Source organism: Pleurodeles waltl, chromosome 5, assembly GCF_031143425.1.
Source record: "Pleurodeles waltl isolate 20211129_DDA chromosome 5, aPleWal1.hap1.20221129, whole genome shotgun sequence".
Classification (NCBI taxonomy): domain Eukaryota; kingdom Metazoa; phylum Chordata; class Amphibia; order Caudata; family Salamandridae; genus Pleurodeles; species Pleurodeles waltl.
In genome coordinates, this window is record NC_090444.1 from 1,511,528,502 (window position 1) to 1,511,556,061 (window position 27,560).

The 27,560-nt window shown below is 44.7% G+C and overlaps 1 protein-coding gene across 2 annotated transcripts in view; it reads right to left on the reverse strand.

Moving 5' to 3' along the window:
* The window catches only part of MCPH1 (microcephalin 1), a 1,086,437-nt gene that overhangs the window by 777,315 nt on the left and 281,562 nt on the right, over positions 1 to 27,560 (reverse strand). For both annotated transcript variants that reach the window (XM_069235811.1, XM_069235810.1), the window contains exon 10: positions 3,640 to 3,677. In XM_069235811.1, the coding sequence (XP_069091912.1) occupies positions 3,640 to 3,677 (38 nt within the window). The remainder of the gene's footprint in view (positions 1 to 3,639; positions 3,678 to 27,560) is intronic.

Genomic DNA, 27,560 nt, shown 5'->3' on the forward strand with positions numbered 1-27,560 from the left:
GGTTTGGTGATTCTGGCGATATGAGCTTGCTTGTTTAAATTAAATATCATGGAATAACTATGACATTTTGGTGACAAGCATAGGAAGTAGGCTGGATGGTTTATTTGGCCAGAATTGGATTTACCCAGATGAAAGAAAACATATTTGGGGTTTTAGCTTCCGAGGAAACTCAGTCATTCAGGCTTCCAGATCACAGACAAAAATCTATGCAAAATGGAGGCCAGAACATGCCGGTGAGTAGCCCCATCAGCCAAGGAAAATACAAGGTGTTATCCCTATCCAAAAGCAAGCCACATCTCTAAGATATTAACTCAAAAATATATCAAATACTTTATATGCATCGTCAGAGGCCGATGAGCTTTCAATCATGTTGCAGCAATTAATCTAAGCAACAGGCTCAGCCAGGCCACTCTCCCTGATGGCACCAGCCCCTGGGCAAAATCCAACTGTCCGATGATGCTACAGTCTTCTCAAGCGTGGCTCCTCCACTAAGGCAGAGGAGCGTCGCCCCCCTCCCCCACCAGCAGCAGCAGCTGAAACCTTTTACCAAAAAACGATAATAAACTATGTATCGTTTTTTGGTAAAAGTTGTAGAACCACAGTCTGTGACGAGCCGTGAAGGGAAGTGCATAGCACTCCCCCACACTGCGCATGTATATTTGCCCAGCCGTCTCGGGCCGGGCAAACACACATGCACAGTAGGCTGTCTCCAGCCTAGTAACACAGTTGCTGGGCTGGAGAGAGCATGCACAGGCTCCCAGTCTGCCTGGGAGCACCCTGGCTGGGTGCTCCCAGCCGATCCTGACACTGCTCTGAGCTGAGTCAGGATTGGCCGCAGGGCAGGCTGGGAGCCTGTGCCTGAAGCCTGTCTGGAGGGGAGAGGAGCAGCGCAATAATGGCAGTGGCGGCAGCAATGATTCAGGTGATTTTTTTAAATTAGAAATTCCCCCCACCCACGCGTGCACCACCCCACCTCTCGTTTTCACTGCAAGCCGCTCCTGAGACTTCTTTTTCAGTTGTAGGTGCTTCCTTGAGCTTGAACTTCCCTTTGGATAACTCAGTCAATGCAAGGCAAGTTGTTTGGTCTAACTGTCCTTTAGCGATGTACCTTTCTTTACGAGGATGGCCATGCTTTCCATGTATCTTAACCCCAACCATCTCAGTCTGCTTCAAGCAATTCCCATACCCAGCATTAGCGATTAGTCATGAACCACTCGTATGAAGACAGCTGTACAGGATTCATTCCTCAATGTTTTCTGATTGTCTGCACTTACCTTGTGGACTGTTTTTGCTTTCTCTTTGAATTTTGTTATGTAGATCTCAGTAATTTTAAGTTAACACACCAAGACAGCAAGTGCTAAATCTATACATTTAACACAAGATCTGAAATGGAGACACCAACATCCTCTTCCTCGTCCTCTTAGAAGATATTTCACATTTTGTGAATACCTTCTCAGACTTTGGTATTGCCCAAAATACTTCAAGGACGAAGGCTTTTAACTAAGGGAAGGAAATGTATAAAAAGAAAAGCTCACAATATGCCACACATATGACAAATGGGGAATTAAGACACGGTTTGTAATTGGATATGGAAGCCTTTAACTCATATTATCACACCTTGAGATTGTTCTATATCAGCTCGGTCATGAACCCAACAACACCCATACAAAAATCTTGAGGTGTCCTTACTCTCAGGCAGGAAGTGCAACACAATATCAGATGACACGCCTGGGAACCTCAAGAAGGACCTATGCCACATCCTGGGTGTAAAAGACACCTGGTTCTTTGCAGACAAGAGAAAAAAGGATGCTGAATTACTCAAGCCGAGAACGCTTTGCAGTAACTGGGAACCAGGCTACAGTTCCATCTTCAGAGTGAAATCACTAATCTGGCGCTGACTATCCAAGCCAATAAGCTCAATCTCCGACTGCACTTCTAACAGGAAAATAGGCACTGGAGATAAGAGACATACTGGAGTTTGAAAGGTTCTTCTAGTTAGTCTTCTCCCTGATTCACAGACCAGAACATACTTTGGACCTATTTTCCTCCTGCAAGCTTTATTTTCGGCATGCACTCCTTGCTGACCTTTCTTTATATTTGAGTAGCATTTGATAAGGTGATCATGGAATTTTGTTAGGGAATCCACAAGATGTTGCCAAAGTGAAAGGTGGTTCAGGTCACCTCAGCATAGAGGTCAAATGAGTGCTTTAGGTCCCTCTTGTTTCCCTGTTTGTTTCAAATATATCTGAGGCCACTAATAAACATCACAGGACACTCCAACTTGAAGTCTCAGTCATATGCCAATAACATGCAGAACTGTTGGTCAGACCACATTTCAAAGTACTTCTTCAATGTCTGGTTGAACAGTAACTCCCTCCAACTTAATTGGAGCAAAATAGAAACTATTCTTTCTGGAATTAAAGCCAACCTATGGTGCATCAATCTACCCACTTTGCTGCAACCGCTCAATGGACAATTTAATCCACCAAAAGAAGTGAAAATACCTTGAGCATTTCTTCTAAATAATCACCTCTCACGTGGTTAGGAAAACCATCTAATTAAACCCCACCTGGACATAGAACCTTTGTAGATGGATAAACTATTATGCCAAGTCTTGATTATTTGAATGCCTTATAGACAGGAACACGAAAAACTGGCTAGCACGTTTACAGAAGTACTAGAACACTGGGGTTCATTTGACTATTTGCCTCACACATATTAACCATGTGACCAAGGGCAGAAGATCTCTATCTTGGCTTCTTAGGAAGGACAAAGCTGTATTTAAATGCCTTTTCTTATTATCTAGGACTGAAGAGCAGAACAAACCCCCATTTAAAGAACACTAACTCATTATTACTCCATGAAACCAACTACACTTCCATTCCCACCCTGACTATGCCTTTGCCTTGGATCCTCTGCAGCACTCCACTGCCAGTCAGCTGGAGTCCCTATATAAAATAGCACATACATAGCGCATATATACATTAGGAAGTAAGGAAGGAGTGTCTCCTGGCACCTCTTGAAGAGAATTAACCTCTAATCCCCTATCCGGTCACTATGTCCGGCTGAACTTAACTTCCTTGCAAAACAGCCTGCAGCCTATGTGAGGTGGAGGGCGATGTTTAGACCACTTGGCAGCTGTTCCTGCAATAATCTTCTGGAGCACATCAGGCCGGAAATAAACCTCACTAAATTTCATAAAACAATTTTCTTATTTTAGTTCATCTCTCTGGTAACAATACCGATGGCTGACACTGAAATACAATTTAAAAATGTTGTTATATTTTATTACTCTTAGTTTATTTGTGTTTTTTTGTAAAGAGTTGCTTAGAGTGCTTAAAACATACATTCATGCATGTACATTTTACTAAGATGAAAAAACACAGTGATCTTATTTGTAGCTTGAAACTAAGGGTTGCCATAAAATATGCAGTTAAACACTACAAATCCGGGAGTCCACCAACTACAAGGGAAAACTATGCAGTTAATCAGTTTAGACTGCTTACTAGTTTTGCCCAAAGGTTCAGTTCTAGAAATATAGATATCAAGAAAGCAAATTTGAGCTAATATGATAGGGAAAACAGAGTGTAAAGGATTAGGTAAATATTAGAGATTGACATGAACATATTCAGTACTTACTCAGTGGGCATGCTTGTCATGACTAATGATCTCTTTGGCTAAAAGGTAAAAAGACAAAGAAACAAAAAAATTAGTGTTTTGTTTCACGCCATCACTGTAAATGATTTAACAAAAATAAATGCAAAAACAATGCAATAAATATAAGCATGGCTATCTTTTATGGCACTAGTTTTGGCACAGACTGAAAGCTGAGCATGTTACCAGAATGAACGAACTGTCTTTGAAATATCTACAATCTAGCAACATTGTAACCTTATAGGTTAGCATCTCATCTTTGCTATTTTGGTTTTGCCACTACTTCTTTAAATCCGCATGAGTACATCAAGTTAACTCCAAAGCCTCTTTAACACACGAATATAGGGATACCAAAATCAAACACACTTATGTTTGGTCACTGCTTTTGAGATCCAAACCTGGCTCTTAGCATAACCTCTTAGAAATCTTCATCCCAGATAACAAACTGGCAATAAAAAACAGTGTATAAACTCTTAGTGTGATCAAAGAAACCACAATACCTAAGTGACAGCTTTTAAAGAACAGACATCATACCTGACCAAAGATCACAATGTAACCAGTATTTACATCAAGTAAGATTTATATCCATTATTACCCAAGTGGACACCAGAGTTCCTACTCAAACATTAACCACTCCCCGATATGGCCCACAAAAGGACTACAAGCCCACCACCAACCTCCCCACTCCAATCCAGGTCTTTAAAGCATTATTTTTTATCCACCAGTGCACTCATCAAGAAATGGCCTGGCATTGTCCTGTACAGAATACTAAAACACTTCTTTTGAAATTCTGATATAAAGAACCTAAAGCCATTGACAAGGAGGAACCAAGCGTGCTTGTAACAGTCAGTCTCATCATGGCTTTTGATACTTCAACCATATAGAATTTTTAATTCACTTTTGGGTGCATCTTGGTTGTTGATAATTAAGTTACTGAAAACGCTGTTAGCATCAGACAACAATCCTAGGTGTTGCTAGTACAGCTGTTAGGCATGAACATACACATCTGATGGGAAATCGGGAATACAGCAGTTATCCCTGTTCCGTTCCAAGAGGCTGACTGTAAAATTATTATTTCAACGCTCTCTATGATAGAAGACAGCAAATATATGAAATTATACCAGGGCCTGCTGTACTCATTACCCCTCTCTCTATTATACTAATGCTCAACCTACACCCATTTCTGAAACAAAAACAAGAACCTAATTTTAAAAAGTACATATGTGAACATAATTCCTAACGAAGGAGCAGATGTGTGGCTAGGGACCCTCCCCTCATCTTGAACAGTTTAACATAAGGAAGCAGCTTATTTACATTTTGTTTAACCAAGCTCATTTGCCATAGTTTTTGCCATGACTCAACCAAAACAGTTTTCCATATCTGTCCTTCCACCACTCAGCAGGGTGGTTTAGAAGCCTGCATACTGGATGTGGTGTGACTTTGAGGGGAATGAACACTCCTCACTGTGCACTTTATGTTGGTGATGCTACGAAAAACAGTTATGCAAACCTCAAAAGTGCGAAGTTGACAGAGTAAGCATATAATATCTCATTTTTCTATGTTCTGTAGACTGCTGTTTATTAAAATGTAGGCTGTACCCAAAGAGCTAGTCCTTTGTAGGGCACTATGCATGCTCCAGAATCCATTTACTGTAAATTTTGTTTTAGTTAAAACCAAGCCCTCAGGGATTAATTCTCTCCATAATAAATAACATAATCACATGACCAGACTGTGGGGATACTGTGTTGGAATGCCAGGCTGTGTGAGATGCTCCTCGATAACTTGCCTTCAAAATATCAGATTACTAGAAGCCATCAGTAAAGGCCAGCCAACATACTTATCCATCATCACTGGTTCATACCAACATAGAGGTGAGACAAACATGGGTGGCACAAATGCCAGTGGAATTAGTGGCTTGTTGTGTTTGCTCAAATGTGGCCTGAAAAGTAACAAACAATATTGAAGATTCGAGAGTGATGCAAGTATTATGGCTTTTAATAGAATGATCAAGAATACGTGGGATAATCCAAAAACATACAACTCAGATTCCTAATCCTGGACCTAGTTAAGTCCAATACAATCAGAACTAGATTTTGACAAAACATATTCATGGGGAAGGACAAAAGTTCACATTAAGATTAAGAGTCATATTGCTTTGTTTTGATTTTGTTTACTTCAAAGTTAAAATGACCAATGACCCCATCAGTAGTATAGCATTTGCTTGCTTTCCTTGATTCACCAAATTGTTTTCGTGTGGGCCTGTGACCAATATCAACAGAAGCACAAGCATATGCTACAATATATTAACACACTTTCAGAAATAAAAGCCCATTGTTTGTGAGACACAAGAGTAGTAATCAGGGATACCTTTTCTCATCATTCAAAAAGTGACAGTTGTCCCGCCCCGGAAGCGTGGTCACATCTGTTAATGGGACTTCCGGTGACCTCTTGGAGCCCTCCCCTGAACTGACGTAGGTGTAGGTAAGTCACGTGTGTTGTGACACAGTGTGATGACGTGTTAGACACGTGCCCTGTTGCTGTCCCTAGTGTCTAGGTGTATGTGTTGTGTAAAATGGCAACCGTACAGGTGTGCACCATGTTTCTGCACCTAACAGGACAAGTCTGGGCATGTTCATGCTGTCAGGCTGGTTGGGTTGCAGTGTGGCTCCTCAGAGGGAGGTGCGGTGCAGAGTCCCCACCCACTCTCCCCGAGCCTTGCATAACCTAGCGGGAATGTACGATGGTGACCTTTTGGAAAAAAATTATCTTGAAGCCCACAGGCACAGAAAGGGCCAAGCATGGTGTGTATGGACATAGAGCACAACCTTTAAAAACAAAAGTCATAGTTACCTAAGAAGGGTATCTGTGTGTAAGAGGACGATAAGTGAGGCCTTGTAGGCCACCGGAGGGTGTTCAGGCTGTTATGTAGTTTATAGAGGAGCTGGTGCCCACCACCACTATTATCTTATCAGGCCTTCTTGTTACTTCTTGCGTAAAGCAATTAACTTTCAACCTATGTTTTTTGCAAATCAGAGTGACCCGTACATGCTTAGCAGACATCCACATAGAAAGAGGTATCCCAAAGGTGAAGTGTTAGGAGATTCTAACATAACCTTAAAACATAATATATTTCAGAGCCCATCCCTTCACAATGCCTATGCATAATTAGCCCGGGGTAGCAAGTATAAAAGCACCCCATAGGTATCATACATACAGACACCTCACAAGACTGATTTTGTGAGTGGCAAATTGAAGCTTGCGGAGAGCGTGGCTAGTCCAGACCATTAAGGAGAAACATTTGAAGGGCAGAGCACAAACTGGTAATGCAAACAAGCTTCTACTGAAGGTAAATAACTATGACGTGTTTGTATATTTTTTGTAATGTAATTACAGCTTGCTGTTGTCTCTAGCTCCTTTCCCTAAGACACACAGAGCATATGTGCCATGTACGTTGAATACTACTATCTAAAGACATGTTTTCTTTTCATTTATTATTATTATTATTCTATTCTATTTATGTGGTATGCAAAATGTTTTATAATTATGAAAAAATGGGCTAGGAGTGCACATCACGAACCCTGCACCCTAAGCACGCCAAGTGGCTAGGCTCACAGAAGGTGGGCACACAGAACTTTATGCATACCTTAAAGGTGGGGTACAGGGGGAGGTCCTGAGTTTTGAATGCTTTGCAGACACCCCAAATCCCAGCACCCCAAGGACAGGGGTAGCCTATGGGGCGGTGCAAGGGGGTTAACTGAGGAAGCTTACTATTTAAAAGCACATGCTGAAAAGTTCCTTGTGCATGCAGCCTTCTGGAAATAATAAAAATTGCCAAGATACCTCCTATAATGAATGTGCCTACTGCAGAGCTGTAGTTTTGACTCTCCATAAAGTAGCGAAGAGGGTTAATACACTTGCTGCAAAGAACAGAACTATATGTGGATAGCTGAGTGAATAGGTAAAGCCAGCCTTTACAAACACTTTTAAAAATGAAATCATGTATGTGTAAGGAGGACTATGGTGAGATGTGGGGGTCAGGCTACAATATTTTTTTTGACAGGGTAGGGGTTGCCAAAAAGGATGTTGCATGGGTCCTGAGGCTGCGAGTCCTGGGGCCCCTCTGAAAACACTCATGTAAAATTACGTGATGGATGGTGGCGACATTGGTTAATTTGTGCTTGTTGTTTCTGGTGCTGAGCACCTGCACTTATTTTTTGAGGGGTGACGCTTATTATTCTGCCTCAAGCATTCGTTGAGCGCAAAAGAAACATTTGGGAAAGATTGTGGATGAGAAAAACTGAAAAAAGCGCCACATTGGAAGAAAGCAGCAAACTGTAGAGTGACCTGAAGGGTCAGGAAGTGGCTTTAATGTAATAAAGAGACCGGAGATGGCTTCAGGATTACGATGCCTCAGTATTCTATGTTCAGCAGCCGTGTGTTTAAGAGAAGGGCTTGGGCCACTGACACTTTTTTTTAATTTACAAATTAAGCACTAGGTGGCGAACACGTGAGGCTCACCACCCTTTGTTATTAATTAAGAAAACCTGCTCTCAGGGGCCGTTGGCTCAAAGCCAACAGCCCCTGGGAGCAGATATTCATGGTTAAGGTTGGGGGGGGGTTCGCAGAGCGTTTGTGGCTCGGCGACTCCAATTAATAACTTAACAGACCGGCTCTCAGAGACCACGTGGTCTCTGAGAGCAGGTCTATTAAGTTAATAACGGGGGTCCCCAAGCGCTATGCGGCTCGGCGACTTCTGTTGTCAACATAACAACCGCGTGGCCTCTGAGAACAGATCTGTTATGTTAATGGCATGGTCCCCGAGCCGCAATGCGCTCGGGGACCTTCATTATTAACATAACAGGTTAGGTTAATAACAGAGATCCCCAAGCATTTTGCTGCTCGGCGATCTCTGTTATTAACCTAAAAGACTTGCTCTCAGAAGCCGCGCAGATTTGCCTGCAGCCTCTGAGAGCAGGCCTGTTTAGTTAGTGGCAGGAGGCCTAGCACCTAGCGTTAGACACCCTCCAGCCCCCCTTGGGGATTAGTGGGTGTCTAGCGCGAGGTGCGAGGCCTCCTGCCACCATTTGGTGCAGGAGGATGACGCGGATGGTGCGAGGTACAGGCCTGAGGGCCCTAGCCTGGGGCACTTGGGCCCTCAGGCCCTACCATACAGCCACAAACGTCTGGGACCCTTGGACTCCGAGCACGAGGTTCGGGTCCCCAGGGACCCGAGCAGCTGCAATTAAAAAAAGATAATAATAAAAAAAATAAGTAAATATATATATTTTTTTTAAAGAAACAATTAGTGGAGACAGAGGATGTGTACTCTGTCCTGTAGCTACCCTTACCCAACCCAGCCAGCCACCTTCTTAATGGGGGGGGGCATTGAGCAACAGGCTCAAGCCCCACAAACCCCTATCCATTCACCTTAGGTTATGGTCCTGCTGTCTGGGGGAAATGTTGAGCATGACGCAGGGGCCCCCCATGCTACCTCCATGGCCGGCAGTTTTTCAAAAAGACTGTGGCCCTCATTACAAACCTGGCGGTCGGTGTTAAAGCGGCGGTAATACTGCCAACAGGCCGGCGGTAAAAAAAATGGGATCATGACCAACACAGACAGCCACTTTAACACTCCGATCGCCACAGCAGTAGCAACAAACACCTCGGTGGTCACCGCCAACAGCCAGACGGAAGACAATGTACCGTCCACCCCATCACAATCCGCCTATCCGCCAGCTTTTCCGGGGCGGTACCAACGCCATCAAAAGCACGGCAGAAACAGTGTTTGGAAGGGAAACCACTCACCTCTCGACACTCAACGAAGAACCAGGACGCCATGGAGCCCGAGTTACAGGTCCTGCCCATGCTGGTATACCTCCTCATCTACCAGGAACATCAAAGACGGCGGCGACGACGACGGTCACCTAGTACACGGGGGGAAAGAGAGTGACACACGCAACACCCCCACCCCCAACACCATACACACAAACAGATCCAAAAACATTATATATACATCCCGTAACCCCCTGGAAGGACGCAAGGAAAAAAGGAATTGAATCAAACCAGTGATATTTTAGAAATAGGCAGATATACTGTAGATTTTTAAAAACAGTATTTACAAAAATATACAACATGTACAGAAGGCCGTACATGGTCCTTCACAAATGCTCGTGGGCCACTGGGCCAAAAATCATGGGCCAAGCCCACACTTGACTCCTGCCTCAATACGGAGAGAACACTGCAGGGGCATCAGGTCAAAAACACACAGGCACCTCAGTGGGATCGGGAAGGGGGGGCACCTCACCCGGAAGATAGTACTACGCCACTGCTCCTGGAGGGGGCTACATGCCCACAGCGATGTCCTGGGGAGTGCAAAGCCACAGTGTCTCTAGTGGGTGGTTTGCCCACTGCTTGGTCCTGGGGAGTGTAAAGCCACAGTCTCTCTAGTGGGTGGTTTGCCCACCGCTTGGTCCTGGGGAGTGCAAAGCCACAGTCTCTCAAGTGGGTGGTTTGCCCACTGCTTGCTCCTGGGGAGTACAAAGCCACAGTCTCTCAAGTGGATGCCTACTTCCTTCCGGTTCTGGAGGTGGCCTTGTGCCCAGAGTGCTTCATCCTGCCAAGGATAGGGCGAGTGGATGCATATCTCCACTGGTTCTGGAGGGGGCTTGGTGCCCAGAGTGCTTCATCCTGCCAAGGATAGGGTGAGTGGATGCCTTTCTCCACTGCTTCTGGAGGGGGCTTTGTGCCCAGAGTGCCTCATTGTGCCAAGGACAGGGTGAGTGGATGCATATCTCCACTGATTCTGGAGGGGGCTTGGTGCTCAGTGATGCAGCACTTGGGGTGTGCCAGTTCACATTCCCTCACCTGTCTGAGGCACGAGATTTGCAGGGAACAGGTAGTATGATAGTTCATGGAGGCAGGGCAAGACTCCATCCTGCGGCGCCTAAGGCTGCTAAGTGGTGGTAGTACCGGTGCTGGTGGGGGTGCTGCCAGTGGTGGTGGTAGGCTCCAGCCCGTCTCCTGCAGCCTTGGACAGCCGCCCACTGTGGCTGCTGGTGCTGGTAGTGGTCCTACTGTCAGCGGTGCTTGGGGCGGGGCTGCTGGTGGTGCTGGCCGTGGTGCAGGTGCCGGTGCCTCCAGTGGTGGAGGAAGGCTCCAGCCCTTCTCCTGCAGCCTCAGACGGCTGCCCACTGGGGATGTTGCTGCTGACAGTAGTGGTGGCAGTGGCGGTGCAGGTGGCGGTGACGGTGCTTGCGGTGGGGCTGTTGGTGGTGCTGCACGCGGTGCAGGTGGCAGGGCTGGCGGTTCTGCTGGTGGGCACCAGGGCTCCACCTGCATCCTCTGTCGGCTGAAGTGCCTTGCCTTCGGTTTTCTGCCCCTTCATCACCTTGGCAGATGCTGTTGTGACCTTGGCTCTGGCAGCTGGAGTTTTGGAGGAGGCTTTGCTGGGTGGGCTGTGCTCCTTGCCCTTGCTGCATGCTGTCCCCTTCTTCACCTTGGCAGGTGGCGGAATGGTTTGGTCCTTTGCAGGGGTTGGTGGCACACTGGCTGTCCTGATGGGTGCCCCCTTTGAGCCTCTGGGAGTTGCAGGTTCCACAGCAGATGGCGACTGCTTGCTGGGGGAATGCTGGGGGGTGATGGGGGGTAGGGGAGTGGGGTTGGGAACAGGTCAGTGTTTGCCAGGAAATGTTTTTTAGACACACGGGGGGGGGGAGAGGGAGAGGGTTTGGGAGTGGTTGTAGGAGGTGTCTGTCTGCTGAGTTTGGGTGAAGGTGCATGGGCTGGATGATGTTGTGAGGTGGATGGCTGTTGGGTGGGTGGGTGCTTGCGTTTGTGTACTTTGGGAGGAGGGGTCACAGACATACTGGGAGAGGACACAGGGGATGTGTGCATGGTTGTTGGGGTGGTGACTGCCAGTGAGGGGTGAGTAGTGATGGGTGTGCTGGTGATGGAGTGGATGAGGATGTAGTGCATGCAGGTGTGAGTAGAGATGTACTGGGAGGGAGGTGGAGGAGGAGGGGGACACAGTGGAGGCAGTGGATGTTGGTGTGTCTGCATGCGTATGATGCTTGTGTGAGTGCCTGTGGGATGATGTGTGGTGCTTGTGTTTGCCTGAGCCACTTCTGGGTGTTGATTTGGGTGATTGCTGGTCTGAAGGTGTGCTTGGGATAGGCTGGGGTTGAGGGGATTGGGACTGGGTAGAGGAAGTTGGAGGGGGAAGGCTATACACAGGGACAAGGGCTGCCATCAGTGCTGAGGCCAGAGCCTGAAATGCTCTCTGTTGGCTGCCATGCCAGAGTGAATGCCCTCCAGGAATGCATTTGTTTGTTGCAAATGCCTCTCGACACCCTGGATGGCATTCAGAATGGTTGACTGCCCAACAGTGAGGGATCTCAGGAGGTCAATAGCCTCCTCACTATTTCCCCCACAATTTAGACATCTTTTGGACATTCTTGGGACTCCAGAAACCTTACCTGGAGCTGGACGCAGGACGCTGCTCAGAGGACTCACCAGGACCAGCTTGGAGTGCTGCTGCTGTGCTGACCTGTGACCTGCCTGGTCACAAGGAGGAACTGCCACTGCTAGCAGGCTTGTTGTGCTGACCTGCTGCTGGGTTCGCCAGCCCTGTGCCCCCTTCTTCAGTTGTTGTCTCCAGTGCTGTAGTCCCTGACCTCTGTAACTCGCCACAGCACAAGGAGTGCTGCTTTGCCTGTCTATGCGCTTTGGGAGCGCTCCTGTGTGACTTTTTCAATGCTTTTTCAAAGCGCTCCCTGGCTGCCAAAAATCACTGCTGCAGCCCGGGGTCACCGTGGTGCCCCTCCTGCTTTTTGGAAGCGCTCTCCGTGCTCCGACATCACCGCTGCAAATCCGGGCTCCCTTTCAACTTAAAATCCAAGCGCGTCGGAGATGCGCTACAGTAGGTGTCCCTGGGGCACGTGAAGTTGTCGACCGGAGCTGCTGGGCCTTGTAAAATCCCCCCGTGGCGAAGCACACTGAAGGAGGCAACCCGGGGACAAAGCGGCCCTCACAGTAGTGCCGCATTTACAGAAGGCGGCGCCAGGCTCAGGAGAGCTTGCGGTGCGCCTCTTTCTATTTCTACCTTTTGGAAGGGCTAGCAGGGGAAAAGGAAACCTCATCGGAGGCTCCCCCTGTCCCGAGAGGCCCTCTACCGGATCCCTGAGACTGAGGGCGGGGCAGAAGCCTTACCAGAGGCCCCCACGCCATGAGTCTCGATCGTGGTGCCCTACCCCCAGGGCTTTGGCACATAGGGAAGAGCGGCCTCACCGGAGGTTCCTTCCTGTCGCCCCCATTTTTTCTTTGTTGGGCTTGCCTGCCCCCTGTCCCTTTGTGCAGGGCATGAGAAGTCCGAGGGAGGCCCCCACTGAGATTGCGGGCCCCAGGAGGGGCCTGATTATCGCAATAGAGAAGGTGCAGACCGCCCCCTCCCCTAGGAGCACCGCGTGGCCCCCGTTTCACGCAAAGGAGCAGCAGGGGCCCCAATGCTCATCTGCTAGGCACGAGGAGTGCCTCATCTCCACAAAATCAGGTATTTTTAGGATATAATGGCTCCATGAGCCTAGTATGGACCCTAGGGGGGTTTATATGTTTCCTACCTGCTTTGGTGACATTACATATATGTGCTGCTGTTCCTTTTATGGGCATGATTTGCTGATATGTATTTATGTGACTTGTGAGATGTTTTCTAATGTTCCTTCTATGGGTATTTAGGAGTTATTCATTGCAAGAACATAGAATTCTTACTGGAATTCCTGACTAATGCTTACGTTGCAGAATCCTGAGTACTTACGTGTTCTAATGTGACAACTGGGTATTTTTGCAGAGTATTACTAACTTGTGGAATGTTCTGACAACTGCTAAGGTAGAAGGGTATTACTTACGCGTAATGTTGGTCTAATTATGTTTTGTGCAATACAGTTTATTTTTACATAGCTCAGTGTTGTGTTTACTTTGTGGTGTCCATTTTGCGTCACGTGTGTTGTGCAAACGCTTTACACATTGCCTCTGGGATAGGCCTGACTGCTCGTGCCAAGCTACCAAGGGGGTGAGCAGGGGTTATCTTGGACGCGTAACTCCCTTACCCTGACTAGAGTGGGTAGTTTCTGCCTGGCTGAGGTGCATACCTTAGCAAACCAGAAACCCCATTTCTAACAACCTGGATTGTTTAAATTCCTCTGATCACGGCATTATAGCTATCCATCGAGCCGTACAAACGTTCATAGAAAGGCTGTTACAAGATGTGGGCCCCAACGATTTATTTCAACTATGCTTCTAGGGACAGGGCATTGATAGACTCTTGTTCACCCGTTGAACAACCCGCGATGTGTTTGACGTTAGTATTTCAGCCTACTACAGAGTAAGGCTGAAATAGTTGCTTATGGCACCTTTAGAGTCATTGCCCTCATTGTCAGGAGTCGGTAAAGTGTTGTTTCCAGACCTTTAAAGAGCATCTTGTATAGTAAGATCATTAGAAGGAAACAAAGATGGTTGCTCAGCTTTAACACAGGGGCATCCAACACGTGTCTGGCTGCTAGCATAGCGGGGCTACTGATGGATCACTCTACACCCAATGCTCACATTCTGTCTGGAGCTGCTGAAGCCCATAGAGCACTTGAAATACTGTGTGATCGGATGGTTGGTTTTGGGGACATAGATCTTTTTGAGAACTATTTTGCCATTAAGGTGAAATTTATATACCACAACGGTTCCTGGAAGTACTTAATGACCGGGGAGCGGACGAAAAACAGGACTGTGTATGTTCTGCATCATGAAAATAACTTTTACGGTATTTTGAACCTGAGGTGTTTTCTAGGAGCCAAGTACGCGTGCACCCATTGCGACCATATCTACAACACACAGACAGCTCACCAGTGTGAAATGCACTGTAAAATGTGCCATAGAGACAGGTGTATTGAGATCACAGGGCAGAAGGTACGGTGCAGAGCGTGTAATAGGTTTTGTCGCTCGCAAAACTGCTTGAACATACATAACAGACTTGTTCGCTGTGTCTCTAAAGTAGACAGCAGGAGATGCAGGCGCTACATCGCCTATGAGCATAAATTCAAAGGTATGAAATGTCCCAGATGTAAGATATATTGTCACATGGAGGCAGAACACAAGGGTTAAAGGGTTCCCTCAGACCAAAACCGAAGACTACATAGTGTTCGATATACAGTGTACACAGGAGACGGGTGTACATCAACCTAATTCTATTTATGCTCATCATCTAACTTCCGATGACAGCTGGGAGTTTGAAGGGCGTGCATGCGTGAACAATTTCCTCACCACTTTCATGCAATCGAAATTCTACGGGTACACTATGCTGGCTCATAACTCGAAAGCATACAACTCCTTCTTTATGTTGCAGACCATGATTGGTGAAAAGATGGCTGGAGAACTCATCACCCAGGGTTCCAAACTGATGTTGTTAAAGGCGGTTCATCGATACCCTAAATTTCCTCCCCATGAAATTGAGCAAGTTACCAAAATCCTTTGGTTTCTCAGGGAGCAAAGGTGATGTCCCCCACTTTTTCAACACCTGGGACAATCAGAATTATGAAGGGGCCATGCCACCAGCCGACAGCTAGGGAGTCGAGTATATGATGCTGTCTGAGAAAGAGAGCTTTCTACAGTGGTACGATATAAACTGTCAAAATCACTCTCATACTGTCAGGCGGATGTAATGATATTAGAAAAAGCCTGCATCCTTTTCAGAGACATGGTGGTGGAAATTACCAAGAAGGTTAAGGTTTTGAAGCACAATAACCGTACACTACATAGACCCTTTCCAAAATATCACATTGGCTTCCATGTGTATTTCTATCTACAAACACGTTTCTGAAGCCCTGCACCATAGCTCTAGTCCCACCGGACCTCTATAATGGTAAACAGAAGCGCAATTCTACCCCCTCCATCCAATGGCTCATGTACGTCTCTGACAAGGAAAACATCTTCATTCAACACGCATTACAGGGCGGTGAATACCGAGTGGGGCCTTATTATCTAGACGGCTTCGCTATAATTAATGGTGTGCCTACGGCTTTCGAGTACAACGGTTGTTTTCACCATGGTTCTCCTCGCTGTTACAAGGCCCACAAGTTTAACAGATTGTTGGGCACCAAGTTTGAACACTTGCACTGCCGTACTCTGATGAAGGCTAAATATGTTGAAAGCCTTGGCTTTGTACTGAGAACCCTATGGGAACATGAGTGGTTAGACATGTTAGCTTTGGATGCGGAACTTGTGTCTTTTATTAAGAGGCGACAGTTACCCGAGCCTTTGGAAGCCCGCGATGCCTTATTTGGCGGTCGTACAAACACTATACAATTGTGCAGGGCTGTGGGTGAGGGCGAAAAAATACACTATTATGACCTTGCAAGCTTGTACCCGTTTGTGAGCAAACAGAAGTAATCCCCTATAGACCACCCCACCATCATCTAAAGGGACCTTAAGCCCTTTGGTGAATATTTTGGGCTCATTAAGTGCCAAACCTACCCACCACGGCAGCTTTACAACCCGGTGCTACCGTGCAGAGTCGACGGCAAGCTCATGTTCCCGTTATGTCGTACCTGTGCCAAAAGTAAAGAGACTAACGAGTGTAGACACACCGACAGGCAGAGGATGCTCATCAGTACTTTATGTGGCATCGAGGTACAAAAGGCCCTTGAGAAAGGGTACAAACTGTGTAAAACAGTGGAGGTATGGCATTTTGAAAGAAGATCAACACGTCTCTTTTCTAAGTATATAAACTTGTTTCTGGGAGACAAACAGGAGGCTTTGGGCTTTCCTGAATGGTGGGTCGATACGTCCTCTAAGCAACAGTACATCAACGATTACCACGATCATGAAGGCATAAGATTGAGACCCGAGTTCATCGAAGTCAACCCCGCCAGGCGGCAGTTGGCCAAGCTCTGCCTAAACTCCTTATGGGGAAAATTTGCCTAATGTACAAACCTTCCAAACAATACCATAATAACAGATCCTGACGAGATGTTTAAGTAACTTTTTTCACCTAGTTATGATGCGCCCAGCTGCGAGTTTATCGATGATGAGACCCGCCGCTCTCTGCTGGAAATACGCTAAAGAGTACCCCATAACATATAACAATATAAATACTTTCATATCCTGTTTCACAACTGCTTACGCTCATTTAGAGCTTTACCGGGTATTGGATAAGCTTTAGGATCACTGCCTGTATCACAATACCGAATCTGTTATTTTTGTGAGTAGGGATGGTGATGAAGCCACACCCCTAGGTGATTATCTCTGAGATTTGGCCAGCAAATTAAATAAGGATGACTACATAGTAGAATTCACCTCATTGGGACCCAAGACCTATTCCTACAAAACAGCTAACAACGCCATGTGTATGAAAGTGAAGGGTATCACCTTAAATGTTAATAACACCATTAAAATCAATTTTGACAGTTTAAAGGATTTGGTGAATGAATACGCTATATTGAAGGATGGCGATAATAATAAAACCATTGTTGTACAACAGCCCGGCATAGTGCGGTCAAAAAAGAGGCGGGAAATTACAACCCAGCCTTTACATAACACTATAAGCGTAGTGTTTGATAAAAGGGTCCTTACTGAAGACTACAAAACCCTGCCGTATGGTTATTAAAGTTGCATTAGAATACCAAATCACAACGTCTATGGACACAAGATTGCAACACCCGTTCTCCTGCGTTTTAGCAGGACCCCTCAAATTGCGTTAAAAGTTGTTTTATAAAGAAGATGTTAGAAAATGCACTGGGGGTTTTATCCCACATCCCGAACAATATCGTATGGCTTTATTGATGCTGGCAAGATCTTTATATGGAACTATCCCTAAGGTTCCCCCACATTAAATTTATAGAAGGCATACCCGACACTCTCAACGACGTTGCCTTGTTACCTAAACACCTTATAAACATGGTGATGTTAGATGATCTTATGCGCGAGAGCGGGGACCATCCCGAAATATAAAAAGCTTTTACCCAATATTCACACCATCGTTATGTTACACTGTGCAGAACTTGTTTTACGAGGGTAAGAGCAGTCGTTCTATAGCTCTAAACGCCTCACACCTCGTCCTATTTAAAACCCCCTGTGACAAATAGCAGATATCAATCAACCATCGCTAAACAGATGTACCCCGGAAACACCCAGTTTTTCTTTGAAGCCTTTGACCACGCTACCACTAAACCTCACGGCTATCTGCTGATAGACTTGAAACGCAACACCCTAGAATACTACAGACGAGGTGCTGATATTTTTCCAACCCCCCTTCCCGTCGCTTACATACTTAAAACCAAACCTAAATCATTTAAAAAGAATTGTTAAAAATACTTTTGCAGCACCTACACTCGGCATAGCGCGGTCCAAAAAGAGGTGGGAAATTACAACTCAGCCTTTACATAAAACCATAAGGGTAGTGTTTGATAAAAGGGTCCTTACTGAGGATTACAAAATCCTGCCGTATGGTTATTAAAGTTGCATTAGAATACTGAATCCCAACGACTATTGACAAAAGATTGCAACACCCGTTCTCCTGCGTTTTAGCAGGCCCCTCAAAATGTGGTAAAAGTTATTTTATAAAAAAGTTGTTAGAAAATGCCCCAAGGGTTTTATCCCACATCCCGAACAATATCGTATGGCTTTATTGATGCTGGCAAGATCTTTATATGGAACTATCCCTAAGGTTCCCCTACATTGAATTTATAGAAGGCATACCCGACACTCTCAACGACGATGCCTTGCTACCTAAACACTTTATAAACATGGTGATGTTAGATGATCTTATGTGCGAGGGCAGGGACCATCCCAAAATAGAAAAAGCTTTTACCCAATATTCACACCATCGTTATGTTACACTGTGCAGAACTTGCTTTACAAGGGTAAGAGCAGTTGTTCTATAGATCTAAACGCCTCATAGCTCGTCCTATTTAAAAACCCCTGTGACAAACAGCAGATATCAATCATCGCTAAACAGATGTACCCCAGAAACCTTCAGTTTTTCTTGGAAGCCTTTAAAGACGCTACCACTAATCCTCACGGCTATCTGCTGGTAGACTTGAAACCCAACATTCTAGAAGACTACAGACTAGGTGCTGGTATTTTCCCACCCGACCTTCCCGTCGCTTACATACTAAAACCAAACCTAAATCGTATAAAAAGAATTGTTAAAAAGACTTTTGCAACATTTACACTCTAAGCCTTATAATATAAAGTGCTGACCATGTCCGCACGTCTAAGCCACAATTTAGCCCTCCTAAAAATGTTGGTCAGAGGTAGCCCCCAACAAAGAAAGACCATCCTTTGCATGGTTTCGGGTGACTTAGCAGCTGCTTTTTCAGAAATCGCCCTAAATACCCTAAAAGGAAATGTCCCTATATCAGAGAGTGAATTCCATATACTGAAGAAGAGGCGTAACCTTATCAAAAAGCTTAGTAATAAAAGTGCTTCCTTCGTTTCTGAGAAAAAAATTGTAAAACAGTTGGGTGGCATTATAGGAGCGCTTCTGGGCATAGCGATTCCTTTAAATACCATCCTCCTAGCTGGGAACTCATGGATTACGCCCAAAAGATGTACATGGTACCGCGCCATCAGCTGGACCAGTTGGGCCCTTCTACGAACGACGCTTGGGATATACGGAAAAATGAAACATTGCACCTAGATGCCAAAATTAAAAACATTTTCAACCATACTGATTTAAAACCTTACGACAAAGCCGATCTTTACTCCAGAGTTCTTCAAAACTTTCTACATTATTACAAGCAGTGGCAGTCGGAGGAAAAATATTTGCTGACTATATATACCACCGACTCCGATCCATCAGCACCAGTCCCCGCCGTGCCTCAGGCTCAACAGCCCCCACATCTGGCGGCCCCATCACCACCGCCCCCAGACGTCTTTATTGAAGACTTTAAAAAAAGGTACAGAGGTACCGAGGTATGGAGCAAATGTTACTAAGTAAAATGGGTGCTTCCAAAGATCTAACCTTGTGGAACGATCAGGGTGAATTCCTCCACAAAGGACAGCCGATTGTTGGGTCTCATATGTATGACCTCATCAAAGGTTTCACACACCCCAGAACCCTATCGCTTCAGAAAGTGCTGAGAGGCTGGGACCGGTTTCTACTGGCCACTGCAGAACTCAATGTTTCTTCTATGATCATTGGTAATGGTGAACACAGACGGCTGTTTGAAAGATGCTACTTACAGCCCTCCAAGTACTTCAATGCCTGTTGTTTCTAAATCTGGCCCTACAGTGCCCGCAGCCCCACTTATCCCCTGGTTGTCCCCCTCATGGAGCACATCACCTCTGCCTCTGGAGCCTTAAAAGACATTGTCCATAAGGAACACTTGGTTACATGTTTGATACTTCTACTTTTTTAACCTAGGTACATGTTTTACACTGTCTGTGTGTATAGTTTTATACCTATTAATGTATTTATTGGTTTCTTTCATTATTTACTTTCTTTAGTATGTTTGGTTGCTTAATGCTTGTACTAAAATTATATGTAATAAACACCATTTAACCGTCTTTTTTAAAATGTGGTCCCCGTCATAATAATAAAATGTATAGTTTGATTTTGAGTTTAAATTATTTTATTGTAGACAATTATAGTTGCATGTCTATATAAGCATTGCATGGCCTTACACTTTTGACACACATCGTATTCTGTTTTAACAACGGTGGCCATAGACCCCGCATTTTCTTTTACATACTTCACAACCATATGGTCGTTATTTACTAGATCGCACAAATATAGATTTAGAAAATTTCTAAACGTCATACCCTCAGACATTTTATTAATAAAATATCTACAGTATTCCCCGCATGTAACTGATAAAGAATCCTCCACCCGCATCTTGTTATACTCGACCCTACCCACAGCTTTTTTATATACTTGAATATGGGTTTTGTATAGATGGTATGCTCGGGGAACACCGCTGAACTGTCAAACACTGTAACCTTGTCAATATCCAAAAAATTCCCACCTAGTGTGTTCCACCCTTGTAATGTGGGTCTGTGTTAAAGACTAGCGATCGTGGTCTTTCTACACCAAATGCCTCCTTAAGAACTCACATATCTGCACAGTGTCCATTGTACAGTATTTTAAAGACAGTCAAACATGATTTGGCGGGTTAGTTGACCTGGATGAAGCTGTTGAACACCGCAAACACAATCATGTTCAAATTGGTAGCAAAGGGTTGACTAAAACGTATTTTAGCTTTTAGATTTCCGTTTTTTATCAGATTATAATGATCACCGTCTTCCATGTCTGGCGTCAAGTCGAAAGCGAACAGCGTCTAGCCATCCCAATATCTTTCTATTGATACTAAGACTCCCAAGTCCCTCAGATGTTTTCCTGTTATCTACACCAGTCCAAGATATTCCCTGATAAAATGTAATGTTCCAAAACTGGGTGTGTACGGTTTCACAGGAATCACCGGCCCCTCGTGTATCAGTGCTGCGTAGTTGATGTCGTAGTGTTTGAAATTGAAAGGGTTTGAGGTATACTGACCACTAAAAGCTGTATTGACCACAAACCCTATAATAATAAGTTTTGGTAGCTGTCCAAGAAATACATTTTCCTGCTGTGTTAATCTGGTACCTGTTGGAATGGTATATATCTTCAGGGCTACTCTTTCCACTGCGTACTTCGCGTTCGACAGTTGTAAGGCCTTGGCGCGAGCCAGTCTGATGCTTGGTGATACTTTCACTCTCTTTGCAAACAAACTGGCAGACAGTATAACTAGTTTATATTATTCCGCATCCCCACTGATGAGACAGAATCAGTCCAATGAGTCCAAAACCCTGATTGCGGACGTTCAGAGCAGTAGCTTCAAAATTATCATATGTATCTTTGCAGAAGAGTCCCGCTGAAAGCTGTGTGTCCAGGGAATCACTGCTGTAATTAAGAATACTCTCAATGTATGCCCTATATGAGTACGTGTTAAAACTTTGCGTGATAATGCGATCACTGAAGGTAATGTCCACCTGATTAACCATGGTTGCTGCGGGGTAGGCAATCGTTGCCACTCTGGCGTCGTTCGCTATATTGGAGCCATCAGCTTTTACAATTTTACAGATGAGGTGCAACAGCATGTTGTTGAGATTCAAATACATATCCGTGCACGCTGACACATAAAACTCTATGGGCACCAAAGGTGTTAAAGTGGCTAGCAGCGATACCTCCATGAAAAAATCTTTTTTCGATGCTAGTCTGTGTTGGTTTTAGAGAAAAACGGTCTAACTCTGATTTAGCGCATTCACCTGATGCACAATGTACAAAGGCCATGTTTACAGGTTGATCGGATTTTTAAAAAATATTTACGTTAGCGACCCTTCTCCTCTTCTTCTTTGAAGCTCTCTTCCAATTTAGATTTTTGTTTGTGAGCGCTTTTTGAAGATTGCTGTCTTTTTTTATGGTGGGCCGGCGGACCCCCATCTTTGAAATACATGCAGTTTTGCAATTTCATAGCATCTTCTCAAGAACAGCACAGCTCTTCTACACAGACTACAGAAGAAGCCCTCCAACCCAGCCCGTACATAACCGGAGACCCTTGAAAGTATGGCAGCGGGGCTCCATATCCAGCCTCGTTTCTGTAATATTCCCAATAAATAGAGGGGCCGCCGTATGTTTTCATAATCACCATGATGACTCGTTAATAGTCGGTCTCGTGTCGAGGTCTTAAATGATGCTTAACAATAACTTTCCCGTATTTAAAGGACACGGGCTCAGCTAGGTCGTCGTAGAGCATGATCGTAATGGTGTCAAAACGTTTTTTTACAAATTGATACGTAGTCTCGTTTGTTGTATTGTATATTAACCATTGTGTTATTTTCATCCTTTACCTGGACCCATCTCAGCAACGGTGAATAACTATCCCCTATCCTGTGAGACTCTACTATATCGCTAAACACGTAAAGTGTATAGAAGCCGCCGTTAATATTGGGGCACAACTGGTCCTGTTCTGCATAACTTCTGATATGCTGCACTGTTCCTAAAACCCTTTTTAATTTACTTGAATAATTAAACTCCGCATCGCGATTTGGAGCTTCAAGAAACACCTTCCGTCTAACGTTATCTAACACTAAATGCATATTTGCATATGACTCAATGTTCGCTAGGGTTTTGTTGATGGCTTCGACCACTGATGCCACAGATGGGTAATATCCGTGAGGAAACCCGGTATGGATGGTCATAGCATCCTGAACATGCTTTATATTAAATATGGTGTCGTATAGTGAAAATGTATTCCATGTTCTGGGATATTGGATTTCTGTTAGGGCTACCTCCCAATCGCTCTACAGGTTTAGCCAATTTCACTGTCTAATTAGACCCATCGTCAAGAGTTTTGCTATTTTTATAGATATACACTCGATATCTCTCGAGACGACTTCCCTCTCACCCCTCCTATAACTTTGTACACACAGGATACTGACAACATTCATAAGTTCGTACAGTTCAATGCCCGACAATACTAAACCCTTCTTTGTGAAATAATCATCGGTCAGAAGCTCCAAGGCTGTGCGTAACGCCATAGTCGGCAAAAGTCATAGCTCGCTCATACGCCTTTTGTACACGCTCCCAATATTTATCAGCTGTGGGCATCCACGCATTGATACACCATTTGGTTATACATTCAGGACTGTCGCACATCATTGTGGCGGGCAGCTCAGAAATGTTCAAATAATGCAGAGTTACAGGGCATATTTCAGCTATTCTTTCTTTAATGAGCACATATACCATTCTGACAATGCATATGTAACCATGTTGTAACTCATAGACATCTTGCACCTCGACATCCTGATACACGTCCTAAAAGTGAGTAAGTATGTATGTTAAATAACAACATGTTGACCCTCTACCCAGAACGCAACATCTTTTTTTTTTTTTTTTTACAGTCTTTACGGGGCTAATGGACCGGTTCTTCTATTTTAAAATAAACATCACACAAACGTCTTCCTATAACCCTTTCTATCATCTTTCTAGCAAAATAAATACACAATCCCTGCATACGCTCAAGTTTTTAACATGGTTCATTCGAGTATTGGATCTCTTTGAGCGCTGCTGCTATGACCTTAACCATATCGGGTGTACATTTTTCTTTTCCTCGGACATTCCATACACAACTCTTAACATTTTATACACCTTGTATGGGTCTAGCCTGCTACATATATGTCGAATAGCTCTTGGTGTGTATGACTCGTATAGACATTTGTGAGCCTCCTGTTGCGGTTTGTTAATTTTATGCCCATAACAAAGAATATAATAGTCAAGTTTCACACAAGTGCTCACAACAGTCGCTGCAAAACCCCGAACAGGCCATACTGCATCTTGTGGGACACCCTGATTTCCTTTTTTGCAAACGCCGCCATTATAGGTACAAACACAATCCTTACGCAGCTCTTTGTTCTGGCTTGTCGAACTTTCAGACTGTTTTGAACAACATAAGCAGTAAAAATGTACATTGTTAATCTTTGATGATGCCCCTTCTCCAGCAGTGCTTTTTGTTGATGTTTTATACGGTTTAATCAGAAACAAAAACATACTATTAGTTAAAGGTAATAAAATATACACAAATATGCGCTAAGAGTCTACAGTATTGCGTACTTTTTACTAACCTCTTCATTTTCTTGACACTCAGCTGCCCCTCTGAAATCTAGAGAATCGCACAGATTCATCAATGCATAACCGTCGTCAGTGTTTGCACGCAGTTGCTGCATGATAACGGCGTCCGCTGCCTTTTCCTCCAGAAACCCCATATCTTCATAGACAGGGGTGTTGGGAGGCGCTATAGATTTTTCTACATCATCAACATGGGTGAAAATGTTTCCAACATTTAACTCTTCACTCGAAGCATCGCGCTGCTGCTATCGCACTTAATAGGGGATATCAGCTGAGGTAAATCCTTGAGGCTGAGCTTTTGAAGCCTATAGCAAAGATCCTCTTTAAAGCACGTAAAATTGCACCCCTCGTCTTCAGGAGTACATGCTGCGTGTTCTCATCCGATACCGACGGTTTTAGGATTCGATAATATTTGTCAATAGTGTTCAAGCCACCCTTTGAGGCTGCCTTTTTGATGACGGGGGTGTATCTCTTAATAATGACAGAATAATCTCTTTCAGGTAGATGCTCCGGGTTTAGCACAGGCCTCTTAGATGTCCCCTAATATGCATTCTACAGGACAAAAAAGAGCGTATTCCTCTAAAACATGACATATGCTCTCCAAAGGGACTCTCATTCGTTGGGGGGATGTCGCATAAACCCTACCGTCTGTACTAGGACCTAGCTGCATCCTAACACATGTTCAGTTTATGTCACAATCCCACTGCCCCTCCTACACCTATGTCACTTCCAGTGTTGTTATCCAAGGCTCAGGGAGGGTGGGTGAGGGCTCTGCACCGCCCCTCCCTCTGAGGAACCACACTGCAGCCCAACCAGCCTGGCGGCATGAACATGCCCAGACTTGTCCTCGTTGGCGCAGAAACACGGCGCACACCCATGGCTGCCATTTTACACAACACATACACCTAGACACTAGGGACTGCAACAGGGCACATGCCTAACACGTCATCACACCGTGTCACAACACACGTGACTCACCTACACCTACACCTATGTCAGTTCCGGGGCGGACTTCCAGGGGTCACCAGAAGTCCCAGTAACGGATGTGATGTAATTTCCAGGGTGTGACAACTGTCACTTTTTGAATGATGCGGAAAGGTATCCCTGATTACTAATCACGAGTTACATAGCAAACCTCTGTACAAACACCTCAAATCACTGATGCCTCCAGCATTCGAGCTGCTTCAATTCGCTTCTAGGTTTTCAGGAACATCTTGAAAACCACAAATTTGTGTATTTCTGAGACCTAAAGTTGAAAGGCGACCTTTATAAATAATACTTTTTCCTGCATAGAGGCCAAGCAGCGTGGAACTTATTGCATTGGTTTCTGCCGCAGAAGTTTCAATTATGGATGAAGTTGTGTCCTGACAGAAAACAACACGGCAGCCTCTAAAGGCAGGAAAACTGTTGAGGCACGACACTGAAACACTGACGAGTGATAAACCTTTTAGGACCCATGGCATCGCAAAGGACCAGAGCAACAGCCTCCCTTTTCACCCGAGAATGCCCAAAGAGGCCCTAGTGACAAACCTTTAACCAAGCCGTCTCTGCTCAAACCTTCCAAGAACCACAGACAAAACAGCATTAACATGGTGGAATGTTTTGGAAAATCAGTTGGAACAAGCTGGAAACAGGAGCACAAACAGGGCCGTCTGAGCAAGCAATGATCTAACTTACAAAGTGGTGACACATTAAACAACCAGCTCAAGCTCCTCTTATAGTAAGAAAAGAGGAATAAACCCCCCTCATTGCGCTTTGTTATTCAGCGAAGGGGTAGGAATCAGATCTCAAACATAACCCAAACCAAAAATCCAGGACTGGATTTTTTCAAGTAACTTTCAGCTGCACAATAACTATTACTGGTAAGAACAAATCTCATTTAATGTCCCCAGTGCTTTGGCACCTGATCTGGAATGACCGCATTTACATGTTACAGAGGAAGCGTCCCCGAGAAGGAGAGTCTTAAACAGTCAGCCTGGGATGTCCTCACACAGTAAGCGGCCACAGAGATGCATGAGGATGTTGTGGATGTGAGTTCTTCCTGTGGGCATCTAGCGCAAAGTAGCATCCAAGTGCTAAAGCACTTCTGACTTCAGGCATCAGTCACACAACAAAGAAACTCCAGGCATCGAGGAAAAATTACCAGAAACTGAATAAACTGCTGTAGATTCAACAAGCGACCAGGAGTGGGCACCTGGCTTATTAAGATAGTGGGGTTTTGCAACTGGGCCAGAGGAAAAACCTAAGCTGCAGGACTTCATCCCCATGTAATCTACTCTCAGCTGGTACAGGCACTGCTGCTGCAGGCCTAAGGCCACGAGCGCAGGCATCAGCAAATGTGACCCTGTCGGTTGGTCAGCGGGGGTCTGCAGAGACCAATAGCTGACAGGGAATGTGGCAACTGGAGGAGACAAAGGGTGACCAGTCTTCTAGGTCATAGGATACGATAGTTGAGAATCCCATTATAAACAGCTAATGATCTAATTGCATAAGCTTGATCGAAATAGAAACTTTGAACTAACGTACAGCATCTAAAGCTATTTGATCTATTAATAGCAATAAACTCGGTTAGACATACTTTAAAATTATGTTTCACATAGACGTCTTCCAAAAATGTTAGGGCTTGTAATGGAAACTGTTTGTTAAAATGAACCAGATATATAATATTTCTCAATATTGCACTTTACTTTTTATGTTTCTTGGGGTAGTCCACTAGTTAAGAAACAATTTAGTGTTTTAAACGGGAATATATAGTTTGAAAAGTGGACGAGGTTAGCCAATGATGCGTCAAAAAGGCAAAGTAGTCTACCCATGAGCTGAAATATTTAGGAAACACTTACAGCCATAAACAAAAACTGGCGTAGGGACAAACATCCAAATAAAACCCATGAAAACAAACTGGACAAATTCAAGTTTATGCTAATTAATACTGTGACAATAACCTATTTGCCAAGTCTGGTGGAGCAGAGTCGTAAGGGTCACTCCCTGTGCTCTACTTGTAGCGACAAAGGCAGTGCGTGGCAGAAGGGACACGAAAAGTACATATACTGTTTCACCTCGATGGAGTGGTCCCCTGTTATGGGCTATCAAGGAAACTGCTGATTGGTGACAGTTAAATATTGCTTTTCAAAGGGAACAGTAACCCTCTACCCCTGAAGTTACATCGATTTTCCAATCTCTTTAATATCTAGTGAATTTCTTAAATGGGAGCCTTATTTCCCCACCCGTAGCACAGAGATTGTACATTTCTGAATGAAAGAGA